Genomic DNA, 17500 nt, shown 5'->3' with positions numbered 1-17500 from the left:
TTTTAATGGTTTCAGTTTCCTGAGTTTGATGATTTGTACTGCAAATACTGCTTTGTGTATGGTCAGGATTGGGTCGTGACTTCGGTATGTGAGACAAGCTAAAGCTCATTTTTGATGTTTTTTGCATTTTTTTATGTTTTTGTCAACAAGAGCGATGACAAATAGACGTTCGCTTTTGCTCTCTGCAGAAGAACTTTGTTTTTTTGCTGGGTTGTGTACTTAGTTTGGTGAATATCGCCTCTTTTCAGTGTTTCTCTTGTGACAGCTTAATACAGTGGTGACGTCATGGGAGAATTAGGCATATGCAAACAAGTGTGCATTCGCGTATCATCATAATATCTTTATTTAGACCGAAAAACCAATCAGCGAAATCAAAACATTTGCTGATATAAACTGATAATTTATCAGTAAAAATTTTAGTATTAGAAAAAGGTAACAAAGAGGTAAAGAATATTAAGATGTGTACAAAAGTATGTACAGCCTTTTTTTACAGGGTCACATTAAAAAACGAAATATTAGGACTGACGGACACTACAGACATGCACGCATTCGTATGAAAATTGGTGGCCGGGCATTCTAAAGTTATGCCAAGTCATGTCTCATATTTTTTCTGTACTTTTCACAGGGCTGGGAGGAAGGACTTTCCCAGACCACAAAAAAGAGTTCAGACAGACGACAAGTCTTTGTTTTCAATTTTCCCCTGGACATAACCTTCAAAAGTACAAGTCCTTTTGGATGTAAGTGGAAATTTCCTTCGTCATGGTCCTTGACATTTGTAGGGGTTGGTGTAGACTTGCTGGAGATAGCATTTACCTTCTACCAATGTGAGGTGAGATCAAGTCCCAGCTAATTGTTTGCCAATATGGGACTTGAGTTTGTTGGTTCCCTTCTTGAAGTCTGTTCTGAGAGGCTTTTCTCTGGGTACTCCTGTTTTTCCCTTTCATCAAAAACCAACATTCAATTTAATTAATTTCCATGTGATTTTATTTGATTACCTTGGGTACATTAGATGGCTACATTGTTAATGCACTTTCACTCATCATTTGTTATTATTAGAGCAGTTTTCAAATGACCGTTGAAAGTAATTAAATGCGATTGCAACTGCTTTGCTTAGTGATTGGTATAAAAATCCTGTGCCAGCTTATCAACTAATGAGAAGGAAAACCGAAACCAATTATTGTGAATTGCGTGTGTGATTTTTCCTGTGCTTTGAGAAATTTACATGGAATTAATATGAATTTGGATTGTTCATTGGGCTGTTTGCACCTGCTGTGATTGGTATTTTGGTATTTTAACCGCCATCTTAAATTTCTGAAGTAGAGGAAAATTGAGGAGAGGAATAAATTGTCACCAAGTGGGTAAGTCAGAAGTGGAAGAGATGAGGGGGGAGGGGGAAGGGAAAGTCTCCTTGTCCCATTCCCTCCCAACATCCATCCAAATAGAGTTGCTTTTCCCTGAGACAACTGCACTGCAGGCTAAATTTTTTTATATAATAACCCAAGTCATTCACAGATTTTGATTGGTTCTTGCCTATGATCTATTAGAGGACAGACACACGATTGACATGACCATCAGCTTTTATGCGAATAACGTTTAATTCTTTATTATATAAAACAAATAGATTCCATGTTGCCGTGGGTCTGTTCAGTAATAGATCACAGAAGACGTCAAAATGTGGTAAGAACATCAGTGACACACTCGGCTATCGCCTTGTGTGCCACTTTTTTGTTCTTACCACATTTTGATGTCATCTGTGATCTATTACTGAACAGATGCACGGCAACATGGAATCTATTTGTAAAAGGGACGTGTAACATGGCAGCTATATTTTGTCTCATTGTAGGGCCACAACTAGTCATAAGTTGTTATGGCTTGGATTTTTATGGTCACGATGTGGTGCGTGGATATGGAGCTGTGCATGTTCCAATCTCCCCTGGAAGGTTGGTAATCAGGGTCAGTCTAAAAAGGAGACACCATAGACCACTTAAGTTCAGAAATGCACTTAATTAATTAAATGCATGCCCAATATTGACATCCAACATGAAGTGTCCCTTTAAGTCTAAGCCTTTGTTACCTGTTTCTAACAATAAGGTAAGGGTTACGGTTAGCGATATTTTTAGGTCAGGGTAAATGCAGCAATTTATCCTTTCTTGAGGAGCAGTATTTAGGTGACACTTTGTGGCGTTAAATGTCTGCATTCTGAGACATTAGTGATGTTGAAGTTAGCCTACATGTAGCCATACCCTACCCCCAAAAGAAAAAGGGGAAGAGGAAACGTCTACGAAAAGCTAGCCCAAATCGTGTTCCGTGACATCACCGTAATTTATGCCATTTCCAGAAATAATTGGTATTTCCGCAAAAATTAGTGTCATATTTCATTGAATTTAAATTGTATCAGATATATTTCTGTTCTTTGGAACTCATTTTCAAGTCAATGTCCCCTTTTAAGTGTATACTGTGTTTTTGAGAGATTGAAAAGGATTATGATTGATATTTAGTCCAAAGCAAGAAGAAGTCAACAACCTCGGATGTGAACACAGTATTGTTGAAGTACATTTGCAGGCTGCATTATTGTATTGCTTACAGATTCACTCACAGTTGCCATTGGTTTCAAACTGGAATATTCAGCTAATGGTATATTGTTCGAAATTTGAAAATAGTTACATTTTAATTCTTGATATGGATTCAGTGAAATTACATAAATTACAGAGTGTTCTTTGCTCAGTGGTGTCTTGTAGTAAATCCTTTCTGTGAGCAATGAAAGTTTGTCCAAGCTCAGAGTTAATTAGACATTTATCTAACATTTATGGAGACAAATAATCATCATTTAAGAATGATGCAGTTTTGCTGTCCTTAAGAAACGGCGAAATTGCAGCACAAACTTCAGGAAATAGAAAAATCAATGAGAACCTCCTACTCAGCAGGTTTCGAAAAAGCTCGGCTTGTTTTCCAGTTGAAGGAATCGCTTCCAGAATGTTTGGATTCTGTACACTGAAGCGTCCCAGATAAGCTAGTTACAGCCCATCTCCAACTCAAGATGAGCAAACTATTCATATTCCTTTTGCACTGTTTCCTTCCTCACTATTACTTTCACTGCTGAATCAATGGTACAATTCTATTTTCACCAATCCATGGTCTTGAAAGAATTGACTAAGGTAAGTGACCAATGAGAAACCATTATACATTTCCTTGCAAAAGGCATGATGTCACGGAACACGATTTGGGTCATCTTTTCGTAGACGTTCCCTCCTCCCGTTTTTCTTTCAGGAGGAAGGTACGGCAACACGTAGGGTAATATGTTGAAGTTGGGGAGAAGAGCAAGGAGACACTTTGTGATGCTTATTGAAATCTGCATGCATCTGATTAAGACATATCTGGCATAGGTAGACTGCAAGCTGCCTATAAAACATGGATTGTGTATGGACTGTGTTACAGACAAAAAAGTTGGGCCTAGGACATGATGTATTTTAAACCAAAAGAATTGAATCGTGGTTAATAAGTACCAGACAGTGGAACTGGTGCATATGCTTGAGTGCCAACCATTCCAAGCTTAAGATAATGTTAATGACTTGTAACAGGACGGTTCTAGACAGATGAGTTATTTGCTTTCATTAGACATATTATTGCAGCATTATGCTGGTCTAATGACTGGCTTTAGAGCATTTAGTCTGCAGAGTTCAGGCTGTCATTAATTAGTCTATATATTTCCCAGTGATATGCTAGGCTTACTGATGGTATGCTGCGTGTCTTACACTGTCTGGATTTTTTAGTAACACTGGTGATGATAGTGATGACTACCACAATAAATGCAACTAGTTGATGACAATGACATTGACAACTGAGATGACAATGATACCCGGGTGGGGGGGAGGGGGGTATTTCCTATTAATGGGCTTCCTATTAATGAGGATGTGCTGCTAGATGGGGCTGCATTTTCAACAGAGTTCCTGACAGAGTTACTACAATGGGGTTGCAAATTGTTGGAATTTTGGGGGTAAGAAAATTCTGGCTAGTGGGATTTAAAAATGGAAAGATTCGTGGGGAAAGAAGTTGTGAAAGAAAGAACTATAGCACTGTTGATTTAATATTTTCTAGCTGCATTACATTCCGTTTTGAATTAAGTTAGATGTTAGATGTTAGGTTTATGCATAAGCAGAAAGTGACTAAGTTGGGGTGGCTAAAATTACATTTACCCAAAACTGACTAAGATGGGGTCTATAATTGGCCTTAAAATAGACTATAAAGGGGAAGAGGTTCTGAGAGGCCAGTGGCACATATCCAGCGAAAATTGACCCAAGTACCTCTCCTGGGCAATGATACTGCCAACGAAGAAAATTGGGACATCATTTGAAAGTGCTGACATTGTAATAGGCTGTTGACTCCTGGGGGTTCCCCATCGATGAGTAAAATCGTCTGGTGTTAGACAGAGTAAAACAGTAAGTATGGCTGGTTTAGGGGTGAAAGTGTTAAAATTCAGCTCGAAAGAGAGGATTAGAGGACAAAGAGAAAGGAAAGTAAATGATATGTAAATATTTTTCACATTCATTCCAACGTGTTTCTATTGTTTCTGTCCTCACTGCCTGACCTCACTATCAAGCTGACTATTCATTTGATATTTCAAAAATGGCCTATTTTAAAAAAAGACTTCGTATTCAGCTTAGTAGGTTGTAGGATTCAGTAGGATTAAGTGAACTTTCGTAATTGTGGTCAGTTGTGTTAGTTTTAAGCCAAAGTTTTAATTTAATTTTTGATTTGCTGCATTTCAGCCACTCAAGGGAGGTTCCAATGTTTGTCCCAGAATCATCATCAAAATTTCAAAAATTTATGAGGTGAGCATTGATAGACTTGATTTATGGATTACTTCAAAATCTGTCAAATCTTGACTTGATATCTCTTTACAACTGAGTTTGAGGGCCCTGGGGTATCTCTCTTTTCCACGTCTCAAGACTTCTTTTGCTCCATATGCTAATGAACCATTAAGTGCTGTCCACTGTATAAAACTCTGTGTTGGATAAGAGACATTTTTTGAAACTGTAACGTATCATTATTTAAGTCAATTGGAAGGAAATTGTTGGGTTAGTGTAATTTTAAAAAGTATTCAGTTTTTTTTGTCCTGAAGGTACTCTTGACTTTGAATTTTTATATTTTTAGCTCATCATATTTTTAACATAATTGGCTATTTGTGGTGCTTCCGCTGTCATTGGGTCTTTGGTCCTTTTGCATATCTCCAAATAAAATTAATAAATTAGGGGGAAAAGGGGAAAAGATATTGTTAAATTGCAAGGAACATACTTCTGAACACAGCCAGCTTAAGTGGCTGATCATGATGTGGATGTAGTGGAGTTTTTCTATATTTTGCTCTTTATGTTCTTGGTATTATGTTGAGCTTTTGTGCACTCAATGTAACAACTACTGTGGCAGAAATTCAACACTCTTGTAAAGACAATTCTAAGCAAAGTTTTCATATATTTCAGTTGGTTTTTTGGAAGGAGGCCAGAGTTTGTGGACCCAAAATTGGTTGCACAGGGGGAAGGTAGAGAAGTGACGAGAGTGAGATCACAAGGAAGTGTGAAAGTTACTTTTAGTGTTGTGACAAGGGACATGAAGAAGCTTGGTTATGACACTGAACCAGCCACTGTTGCGATTCCACATCTTGCTCCTGTGAATAGTGGCATTACAACAATAAGACCAGATTCTCACGTACATGGAGCTGACAGTCAGGCATAGCAAAACAGATAGAAGAAGGCAGTAATATTATTATGGCCCATTCTTTTGCCAGTACTTGTATTGTTAAATAGATATACAAGGAGTACGGTAATTATGGCATTGTTTGTGCACATGTTCTTTGCAATCGTGAATTTTGGTTTTGGAAGGAATGGAGTATCATTTTGTAAAAGTATGGGTTTGAAAATAGTTCTGCATGACATATGTATCTAAACAAGATTATTCTCAAATCTCATTTGGTTGCATTAGGTCACAAAGGTAATGGAAGTAACTGGTGTCTTGTAAATGTGTTGTACAAAATTCAACTAAATGTACATAAATGTATTAAATAACATAAAAGCAATCTTGTATTTATGACATATAGGCAGCCATGTTGGTTTGTGAAACCAATCTGCAGAAAATTTACGGCTATTCCTTCGCAAACAATTTCTTTTGTTGCAGTGTAAAAAAAACTTGTTCAATGATCATGCAAGTGAAAAGCAACATATTTGTGCAGGTACCTTAACCACCCCTCCCCACTGAGGGAGCCTATTAATTCTCACTCCAAGTCATAGGAGTCAGTGGGTTAAAGGGGGAATAATTTTCTGGGTGTATGTACAGGTTATGCGATTGACTCCTCAACGACCCCCGCCCACTGACGAGTAAAATCGTCTGGGGGTAGACATAGTGAAATTTCTCACTCTTTCTCCTAGGAGTCAGTATGTTTTAAAATGGAAAGCCAAAATGTTGTTTTTCAAGTGTTTACTTTTTATCCTAACAAATCTGCTGGAATGGTTTGCAACTGTTTTCTTATGGCAGCATATTAGTTGTATTGCACTGTCCAGAGGTTGCCTTTGATTGGCCCTGAGTTATTGACTAAGCAAAATGAACCTCATTTTTGCACTTGTGTTACTCCAAAAACAGCCATGTTGCAGCATGCATACAAGAATCAAGTACAATATCTTTCCTGTACATTTTAGTGTTTTAACTTCTGTATCTTAACTTTGTAATAACTGATAAGATGTACAAAATGTAAAGTCAGGTTATTAAAATTAAACCATTGATAAATGCACTTTGTCTGTTTATACAGAGTATACGCCCTGTGAAAAATATATAAATTATTGTTGACATTTTGAATCTCTGCTTGCTTGTTCTAATCATCTTTGCCTGACATTGCAGAGAAAAGGCCCTGCTATCAGTTGCCTGGGAAGGGGAACTGGTTGAATGAGTGTGTGGTCTGTGGGGTTTTTACCCACGTGCTAACTTCCCCATCATATTTGCATATTTTCCAGCAACAGATCCTTAAAATGCTACCAAAAGAAGAAAATCACCTTTTTCTTTAAATTTTGAGTCTGAGTGTATTTGTTTATCACAAGACTGACGAAATTTAAGCTTTTGTTTTTACAAGGTCAAGGAGGTTGATTATTTTGAGCTTTAAGAATGATATGTGTAAACAACTGATTTGATGTGCAGCACTCGTGTTTCAGGCCTTCAGATTGCTAAACTACAATAGGGTCCTGCAAAGTTAATTCCCTAGATGCTTGTATCACATTAATAGAGTGAATAAAAGATATCATTTTGTCCTCCATCTAACTCCCTAGGGTTTTCTGGTGGCCTGTAAAATCCCAAACTCAAGTAAACAACCTTAGCATTCAAACTCAAGTTCAATTTTTGCCAGTTTAGTGCTAACCAAACAGACTTTTAAAATTTTAAGAAAAAGAGAACAGTGACTGTTTGATTGTTACAGTAGTGGCACTTAAACCAAGGGTGTCACCATAATACGAAACTATTATTGTTAACCAGCTTGGATCTTTTCGGCTTTTCCCTAAGAAGCTGTATTTTGAATGATTTAAAAACAGTACTTGACTCTGAATGGCAAAGGTGGAAAATGATTTTTGAACTGCCAAAGTGTTTTTATTGTCACCATTCTTGTCTCACAGTAACTGTTTATGTGGCAAAAAGGCTCCACTGCTTGGGCTTTTTGAGAATCAGTTTAAATTCGAAATCCTTTCTTCCAGCAATTTCACTTACCGTATATTAATCCCACAATGATCCATAATCCATTTAGCAATGTTGTAATGTAACGGGAAGAAACATACATTGTAATACACAAACACTGTGCTAACTACACTGTAACAGTCCAGGTAAACCATTGCTCCCTGCATGACTTAACCCATTGACCCTTCAGGTGTCCTAGGATGCCCTGAGTTGACGAGTAAAATCATCTGGTGTTAGACAGAGTAAAATCTGTTAAGTCTCGCTCTCAGGAGTCAATATTCATCTTATGGCATTTCAAGAAATGCATTGCTAAAATCATAACCACTAGGAACTCAAAAAACCTTCTCTGATTCTTTTTATTGAAAATAAAAAATGGACAAGTTTATATTAGGAGTTTTTCAATAGATTGCTGAAGTGACTGGATTTGTGGCTTGAGTTGAGATCCTTCATTAATAGTAACAGCAGTAGCAATCACTGGGCGGGATACCCCACATGCACGGCCAAGAGCCTGCTTGGAACGAACAAATACATATGGTACATTCTGAAATGCAAAGAATGAAGTAAGTAGATTTATTACTAATTAAAAAAGCTCCCAAAAGTTCAATTGTGCAATCCTTCGTGTATATTGGCCAGGCAAAATGGTAAAATATAAAAATGTTACACTGGTTAAAACAAAAAAAAAAACATTTGAAATCCAAATTAGAAGAGGATGGAAAATAAGTAAATTGCATCATTTCACCATTTCATTAAACCACATACTCTTACAGTCAAAACAGCTCAAGCGTTGCTCTGACGAGCGACTTAATGAGTTCATTATTGCAAATTTGATTTCAGTAATCATTTCAATAATCTGTTCGTTAGATGAATAATGCAAAAAAATTCAAATCAATCCTCAATTCAAAACTCGAATTTTGATTGGAATATTGCTGGCATCCGGTGCCAGGTTGGCGTGGGAATTTCACAGGTTTACTGATTTGCATAATCTGTCAAACAAAGGTCTTTTCAATCTACTGTAGCAACATTACCTTTCTGTAATCTTACCATTAAAGATTGGAAAGAGAAATGAATTTAAAAAGGCAAATGACGCTTATTATGACCTTGGCAGATTATGCAAATTGATACACCTGTCAAATTCTCACATCAGCCTGGCACCGGAAGCAAGCAATAATTCTAATCAAAATTAGAGTTTTGAACTGAGGCTTGATTTGAATTTTGCACCATTCATATGACAAACAGGTTATTGAAATGGTTACTGTAATCAAATTTGCAATAACGAACTCATTAATCTGCTCGACAGAGGAACCCTTGAGCTGTATTGATTATAACTTCAGAATAATATCAATGCATACTTTCTTCAATGACTGTAGCAGACTGGGTAAATGAGTCAAATGATGCATCAATCAACGTTTTTTTGTTTTTTTGTTCTTGAAGATTGACTATGAATATGACTTAATTATGATTCATGGCAGGGAAAAAAACAAGATTTTCAGTTACAAGTCAAAAGGCCCCATGTTCTTACAAGGCAGAACATACATTTCAATAGATATTTTATTTCTCCTACTTTTTACAAACAGTTGCATATCAGCACCTTAACATCCCAGAGTGTCAAAGGTCAAGGAAACCAAGCATTTGTGTGGCTAGGGTTTAGAGAGAACTGGAATGTCTAAAAATGAAAATAGTCCTTGCAGGGTCTGTGCTAATCCAACTCGACCATCTTGTCCATAATTAAGAGCGCAGGGGGTTCAATAGCAGCTGGAAAGAAGAAACCACTACCTGCTTGGAGGACTTGATGTTTTATTTCAATTTGTATGAACTATGCTAAAGGTTTTCTCGAATTTGCTGTCACCAGTCAACTTCAGACAACTATTTGTTGCTGCAGAGTAGCCCTTGCTTTGGACCCACACAAATTTCACGACTGACAATCTAAACTAAAAGAAATCCTCCAGAGGGCATTTGAACCCACTCCCACCCTTAATGTTCCTCTACATGCCTGCTTTCCCAAACGAGTGGTTAGTACCATAACTTATTAGTCTGTGATCAGCATGCAAAGCATTTAGCTGCGTATACCTTATCTTCACACAGCAGAGGCAGATGCAGAAGTATCTCCAGGGGTTCTGTGTCTGCAGCCATGACTATGAACTCTGCAATGCCACGGTTCAAGCATTTGGTAGCTTGAAAAAGACAAAGAAGAAATACAAAGTTAATTTGTTAAAGTGGCATTTAAAAAAACTCAATGATTCAAGTTTTGCAGCTGTAATTAGTCGTGAAACAAATGTCGATCTTGTCAAAATTGAATAAAATTGAATAAAGAATCAAAATTTTGATAAAGTTCAAATCTTGGTTCTTTTCCACCACTCTGAATTTGGTTAATCTCATCAAGTTTGTGTTTTATCCAGTTGTCATGTTTTATTTATTTGGGTCAACCCAAGTCAAAGTTTCATTGATCTCATTTGAAGTTCAACCAGGCTCCTGTTGTCCAGCGGCTAGATAACTTTATCCGGTGGATAAATTAACATCTATATCTGCACAAAGATTTCGGTATTTGCTCATGTAACCCTGAATATGCACACTCTAATCACATCTAAGTAAAGGAGTGTATGAAACCTTGGCCACGTTCCATGTGGAGTATATTTTGTACCCTGGATAGTGTCTTATCCACTGGATAAAGTTATATGGCCTTTGAATCACAGCCAACCTTCATTTGCTCCCTTCCTGAGCTGTTTGTATGAAGTTGCTTGCTGAATTAGATCAAGGATGGTCACAGTTAGCTGAGGATCAGCCAGAGGAAAGGCTTTTGGATTTACATCATCACTTGCCTGTAAAGGAATCACAAGTTCAAAAAATGAAAGTCAGAAATTTTGATGCAAGGAAAGGCTACACCAGATGTACATGAAGAGAGAAACACACAAAGTATAGTTTACCTTTCGACACACTCATCCGAAAAATAGGTTTTTGTCCCAAGTGGGACTCGAACCCACATCTCCCTGGTTACACCATCAGAGCCACCATGCTGGTGGTAAGAAAAAGTTGGGCTCCAGGGGTCCCCATGCCACTCACTAAACTAACTACAAATCACCTCATTAATCTGCTATGTTACACTGTGTGTGTTTCTCTCTTCATGTACATCCAAATCAAAGGTTCTCATAATATTAATATAGAGAAAATAATGATGCAAGCAGAGGAAAAGGGCTTCCATTGCGAAAGCAATTTAGTGATATCACACATTTTGTGGGTAGCCTGCTTGCAGGCAGTAGATGTTGTTGTCGCCATGAAACACATATCAGACGTCATATTGGAAGAGCTTGGGATATGTCTGGGCCATGTGAACGGAGCTAACCAATTATTAGATTTTTGTTTTATTGTTTACGTCATGTGTGTTTGTCTACACGAAGTAAAAGCAACAACAACATCTACCGCCTGCAAGCAGGCTCTGCTGTGGGTTGCAAACTTGGTTTACTGAAATGTGATACGATCACATCATTTTTTCTTTTTCAATTTACTGGCTTTCTTTCTTCTTCTTTTTTTTTTACTCAAACTTCATTTGGCCTCAGCAGCTTTACCGGATACATGTGTACCAAATTAATTGTCTAGCTTACAGTAACACCCGGTGCTAAAAAACGAGCTAATATTCAAACCCAGTACCTTTGAATCCTCTCGAAAGAAGCAGCACTCCAAGTAACTAAACTGTCTGGAGTACGGCAAGTGAACGCTACGCTTACGTCTGGATGAGTGAAAGTTCTTTGTTTACCGATCTTGTCCATCAAAAAAACCACGGATATCTTCAGATATTTGTAACATGCACTTTCATTAATAACATCAAACGTTGTAAACTTGACACTAACCATTTTGAATAACTGGTTTTGGGTCCTCTCCGCAAAATCGGGCTTCACTGAGGACAAAATCACAGATTGATGAGGTGACCCCTTCACTTCGTGCACGTGTGTTACTCGAAGCACGATGTGTGCGTGGTCTTATGGGAAGCAAACGAGATAATGCCATTGACCCCTCCCCGCAAGGGTTCTGTTTGCTTAGGAAGGGGGTCCTCACGTGCATGGTCGCGGAGATGATGAGAAGAATCCCATTCTTCTCTGCGCCCTAATTCCAACCATAAAAGAAGGTATCCTTCATCGCGGGAGATTCAAAATGAGGCGATACGGGAAATTAAAAAATGGTGGACAGTTGACATCGGACGAATTGAAAAAGAAAAATTCGAAAGAAACGAAAATGGTGTCAGTGGTCATACGATTTTTATTCGTAAGATTTTTTGAGTCGTTCTGCTGTATACCACAAACAATGGAACTTGTTGGCACATCTTTACTACACAGGCTGCCCAGACTTGGAGGGTAAAAATATTATAAGGATTTGTATGGGAATCTCGACAACAAACTGAAAACCTGAAGATATTTACACGCAAAAGGTCTCAATAAAAAAAGCCGTCCTGGTGACTTTCTCGCTTTTTGTGTGGTTATTTGTCTGATTGAGTGCGATTTAAGCGACTTCTCAACTTTCCGGGGTTGTCACTCGAATATAAATAAAGGTAGGCTGGAAAGTAATTTCTAGCGTACCTCACATCCCGCCGATAAAATCACACTTTTCCGGCATCAGTCACGCTTAAATTCTGGCGATTGCCACAAGGATAAATTTACTTCTCTTTGACCACGTTTCAAGGTCCAGCGAGAATCCATTGCTGACGAACAGCGAAAAATATTCAAATATTCAAAATCCTTCGAGGCTCGCTTACAACGAATTTGACAACGCTGGTCAACCGTTTACGTGAGCCTCGGTACGGTGAGAGCAAGTAAGTGAACGGTTACCCAGAATGCCATAACAATTTTTTACCCTCCGAGTCTGGGCCCTCCTGTGGTTACTCTCCCTGATATAATGCTGACCGTCAGTTGAAGTTCAACGCGTCTAAAGCCATGGCAGGGGGGTCAAACTAACATCAAATCCAAGCAGCCCCACTCCTTGACTTTCGTTCTCTTTGCCTGCCCCGGCCGACCGGCCCTGCTATCAGTTTACAAGTGCTTTGGTGGGTAGTTCACTGTAAGTGCCATACCCATATTGTCATCAGGACTGTCTGAGTGAGTGAGTGAGTGAGTGAGAGAGAAAGAGATTGTAGGCCTGCAGGGCGTGAATGAATTACGAATCTAATGTAGTTCTCGAATTTCAACAATTGATGTCCATTGTACAGTTATTGTGTTTGCGGCTCACTTGTCGATTTTTTTTACTTTGCAAGAGCAATGGTCAACCTCAACAATGGCGTTAACATCGGTGACATTCTTTTGGGCTTTGTAAGTCAACACCGCTCATCCCCCTCCCCCCCCCAAAAAAAAAAAAATTGATGGTTTGCATCTGACGTCACAGCAGCCATGTTGGTGTCAGAACAATGCAGTAAAATGTCTTTTAGGAATTTGACTTTATTTTTATGCAAAACTTGTGGAGCCATATTCTACACCAACATGGCCGTCTCGTCAGGTGGATGCAAACCAAGAATACAGCAATAAAAGAAGATACGAAAAAAGACTTAAACAACTAAATACAAGAAAAAAAAATCAACCAAAAAGAAAAAGAATCTTAAAAAAGATAAGATGTCTTCGTTACGGGGAGTTTTGCGGTGGTCTCCTTCACCCAAATGGGCCTAACTTCAATGGAAACTTCCATCAAATTATACGTAATTGCTTATGTAGACGACAACGCGATTGGACAACAAATTAATCGTGAAAGAAAAAAATTAAACTTCGGGAGTCAGCACCCGCTTAGCAACTGCACTGTTTGTAGAGACTTATCACCATTCATCAAGCATGTTGAAGGAGGATTCGGAAAAGCCTTTAACAACCAAATACGAAAAAGAAACAAGTTAAAAGAAAGATGAGATATCTTCGTCAGGAAGATTTCCCAATGGTCTCCCATTCAAGGTACCGACCCTATCCGATAAGGCTTACTGTAGTGAAAACATCAAACTGTTCGTAATCGGAACGCAAAAACGACAACAAAAGTGGATAATCCAATAAAGAGTAAAAGAAAATTAAGTTTGCAAAAATAATTACAATACCAGGCTACTGCAATACCCACATGTTCGCAATGCGTGCCTATCTTTTTCCCTTGGTATTCTCGCCCGGGAATGGCAACGAGGCTACCAACGTTCGTTGGTGAAGTACAAATCTTTTTTGATAGTCAGAGCCCGAAGAAAATTATCAGCCTCGCTTTCATTCAATGGCCACCAACTATGCCAGCCTTCCTATATCCGATTTCCGTAATTCTATTTCCGATTTCTATAATTAGTTGAAATATCAATGTGTGCAATAAAGATTCCTTCCTTCCGATGAAGCTCATCAAAACTTCCTTAAGGGTGAGAAAAAATCACAGAACTGAAAGAAAAAAAAACGAGGGAAACGAGATTGATTATCAAAGAATCTGAGGGGTTTTACGAATTAAACTACGTCCAAGAAGCTGAAACAAAGCTACCATAAATTTTATTCCTAATCACCATTACATTGGTTGTTTATAAAATAGAAATTACGGGTACCTATATACCATTTATCTCCGAAATCACGTAAGGCTAACTCAAGACCTTACTACTTTTAATCTCATATCAACTTGACTGAAATGTGTCACAAATACAAATGTTTCGCATTAAAAAGTTTCTTTTATCTTTGTATTCCAATTTAGTTACCTCCCTGATTAGATCGTCCCGCAACATACCTTCACCAAACACACAACGACACGACACACCTCTTAACATGACAGGGCCTGGATCACACTCGATAACCAGCGCTTTTTCGTGATGAACAGTGCCAAGAGAGGAGAAGTCACGCCGCTTTCCGTGCGTGACCGAAAAACAACGCTGAAGAAAGGTTACTAATCTACCAGCACACTGTACATATCAAAACTCGCAAACCCCTAATGAAAAACTAACTAATCTTTATTGTTACATTATCAACTTGGATTTGCAGTTTTATTACCCAAAAAGCCGGACACAAATCCCTTGAATTAATCGGTTACACAGACAATTCCCAGCACGTTGGCAACTTGTATTCTCTTTTTTTTTCGCTAAACTGTTCGATGCCCATTTTTTCAAGTTAAAGTAATTTCGTTTGGGACATTGGTCTATATTTCACTTCAAAATAGAATTTAAGGAAACCGACACTTTACAAGCTACACTACATCAAAGGATGCTTCACCCATCACCACAAAACGGCTGTTGAAATTTGAGAATCAAATAGTTTTGATAAGAAACTGAAACAGCTCGGTAGAGAAGCACTGGAACAAAGTACCAACCCTTCTCGGTTAATTTGATCCATACCCCATCAATTGTAATAACAAGCTAACGAAACACTTCAGATGAGGTTGAATTACAGACAGGTGAGACAGCGAAAATGGCAAAAGCGAAGCAAACTTGAAGGTTAGACAATAGATTTTTCCCCTGCTTCCCCTGGGAATTTTCCTCCTTTTTTTTCATTGTTAGAATCTACAAATCTGCGTCAGCATCTGCCGTGGGGTCGCCTTCATCTGCATCCGCTGACCGGTCCCCTCGGGTTGTCTTTCGTCTAGGCTCGGGTGGGGTAGTGAATCCGCTGCGACCAGACGCAGCACCACCACGCCCCCTAAAAAATGAAAAGGCAGACAATTAAACGCTATCGGCAAACAAAGTTGAAGAGTATATGGCATGTATTTTTTATCAACCAATTGAAACAACCCTGCAAATTAGACGAGGGTACATCTGAGGTAGCACAGCTGCTCTTGAATATTGATTTTGGTACTTTATGCATATTGCGCTTGATTTAACCCCCACCTCCCCACCCAAGAAAATGAAACACTAAGTCTCGCTGCTCACCTTAAAGTGCCCATAACTCCAAAATATTTTTTTTTCGCTAAAATGAATCTTTGCGCCTGTTCGAGACGTATTGCGGCCATTTTTTCCTTTTTCTAACAAATCCTGCCATTTTATAGGCTTCAAAAGTTGCGAAAATCCAAGCATCTTTTGTTCTTGACCGAGTCAGAAGGAGAGTGGGTCTATTCCTGTTTTGACGTCACAATCTACGTTGCATGCATTTTTACAGAGTTAATGCAATGTAAATCAGTTTGTGACGTAAAAACAGGAATAGACCCACTCCCCTTCTAACTCGGTCGTGAACAAAAGATGCTTGGATTTTCGCAACTTTCGAAGCCTCTAAAATGGCAGGATTTGTTATGGGTACTTTAACTGGCTCGAACTCTTCAGAAGTAAAACTTATCTGATGTTCAAAAGATGACGGTTCACTGCGTGTTCAAGCCCAAAGTCATGTTTGTAGGGAGGCGTACAGGGGACAGAGGGGCAACAGACAAAAACCCAATAGCACTTCACAGCCATCATTGGTACATATATGATAAGTGGGGCAAAAAACGAAAACGATTTCCACACCTCGCGCCCACTCTTCACTCGGAAACCACCTAAAGGGAAATACTCGACCGGTCTCGAATTGAACGATCGGTTATTCCCACGGCTGCTACCATGTCAATCACGGATTAAGCAACTCACAGATGAGAACAGCGTACAAACGAGAAAGCACATTCGGCTCCAACAATGTATTACCTGAGCCTGTTCCGTAGACTTTGAACTTCGCGGGTCAGTTCATCGTTGGCTTCCGTGAGGTCATCCACCTCTCGCTGCATTTTGCGTTTTGAGCTGGCCAATCGGGTGTTTTCTTCCTCGGCTTCGTCCACAGTACGCTTCAAAGTCTTCAGACGGGCGTTTAACTTCTCCATCTAAGGAAACAAAAGTTTTTTCGTGATGGGAATCGAAATAAGGTCGTAAAAAATGAATAACAGGTTTGGTTTTAAAATAAAGGAGTCCAAGTATCAGTTTCAGCTATAAAGGGGCCCTTCTGTGGAACAGCCTGCCTAAAGAGCCAAGAAATGCCGACTCCGTTGGGCAGTTCAAAAGACTTATTACCAAACCTATACCATCAGATTCTCACATGGCGACAGTGTAAGAAAGTTTTTTTAAGTGGTCAATACTTTTTTTAACGTGTACTTATGATTAACCGTTTCTAAATTTATCTCATCTTATCTTATCTTAGTTTTGTGCGCCGCTCAAAAGCCTATGTCAGCTATTTTAGCATCGCCCGCTAGTCATTCGTAGAAGATTGGCAGCATTTCTTCAAGGCTAGCACTCACCAGAAGTTGATAAAATTTGCTGACTTGTCCTTGACCTTACCTTAGGTCTGGGCCCTCGAATTGTTACCCGGCCCAGCCCTGTCCCGGACGCTTCCAATATGGCGTCGAAATATATCTGTTTCGCAATAACACCATCATCTACCACCTGCAAGCAGGCTAGAGACGAACACAAAGAAGAACGCGAAGTAGTTTCGGTATGCTGTCAGTCTTTCTTCGTGCCAGAGAAAGTCGTACAAATTGACTTCGTTACAAACACGGCGACAAGAAGACATGGCTAACAAAAAAGGTCAACAAACCTGCTCCTTGTACTGATCCGCATGACGCCTTTCTTCATCGATCTGTGTCAATGATGCTTGGCATTTCTTCTCTAGTTTGCGATTGGCTTTAGCCAGCATGGCGCGTTCCCTGAAAGATGATCGCGTAAACGGTAAGTTCGATGTTTGCTCACGATCGTGCCAATCTACAGACCGAGGCTAGCGTCGTCACTCTTGCCGTTTTTCACCAGTTGCCCTTTTGTAACGGACAAGGAATTACCAAATGGAAATTTTAAAACGAACGGAAGAGTAGAATGGAAGCCTTAAAAGAAACCAACGGACTCTGTTATGAAGGCTTCCTCACTGGTGCTGTTACAGTAATGAATCAG

General features: G+C 39.0%; 3 protein-coding genes across 3 annotated transcripts in view; 1 reads left to right on the top strand and 2 right to left on the bottom strand.

Moving 5' to 3' along the window:
* Nucleotides 1-6771, top strand: part of LOC138059462 (B9 domain-containing protein 1-like) — a 6926-nt gene extending 155 nt beyond the window's left edge. The window contains exons 2-6 of the mRNA XM_068905080.1: nt 16-84; nt 626-737; nt 1844-1940; nt 4767-4829; nt 5475-6771. Of these exons, the coding sequence (XP_068761181.1) occupies nt 16-84; nt 626-737; nt 1844-1940; nt 4767-4829; nt 5475-5727 (594 nt within the window). The 3' untranslated portion in view covers nt 5728-6771. The remainder of the gene's footprint in view (nt 1-15; nt 85-625; nt 738-1843; nt 1941-4766; nt 4830-5474) is intronic.
* Nucleotides 6772-8040: 1269 nt separating this feature from the next.
* LOC138059463 (NHP2-like protein 1) lies at nt 8041-11666 on the bottom strand. The gene is made up of 4 exons (XM_068905081.1): nt 11544-11666; nt 10397-10517; nt 9769-9872; nt 8041-8242 (listed from the first exon to the last, which is right to left on the bottom strand). Exons 1-4 carry the CDS (start codon nt 11544-11546, stop codon nt 8084-8086), a joined length of 387 nt encoding a protein of 128 aa, XP_068761182.1. The 5' UTR covers nt 11547-11666; the 3' UTR covers nt 8041-8083.
* A 2486-nt stretch (nt 11667-14152) lies between these two features.
* LOC138059461 (myosin-10-like) overlaps nt 14153-17500 on the bottom strand; it is a 41480-nt gene continuing 38132 nt past the window's right edge. The window contains exons 38-40 of the mRNA XM_068905079.1: nt 17154-17262; nt 16274-16446; nt 14153-15305 (exon numbers count right to left, since the gene is read on the bottom strand). Of these exons, the coding sequence (XP_068761180.1) occupies nt 15170-15305; nt 16274-16446; nt 17154-17262 (418 nt within the window). The 3' untranslated portion in view covers nt 14153-15169. The remainder of the gene's footprint in view (nt 15306-16273; nt 16447-17153; nt 17263-17500) is intronic.

The sequence above is a fragment of the Montipora capricornis genome, chromosome 8 (genome assembly GCF_036669925.1).
Source record: "Montipora capricornis isolate CH-2021 chromosome 8, ASM3666992v2, whole genome shotgun sequence".
Lineage (NCBI taxonomy): Eukaryota > Metazoa > Cnidaria > Anthozoa > Scleractinia > Acroporidae > Montipora > Montipora capricornis.
The sequence above is the reverse complement of the archived record's forward strand: the minus strand, read 5'-3'. Positions and strand labels throughout refer to the sequence as shown.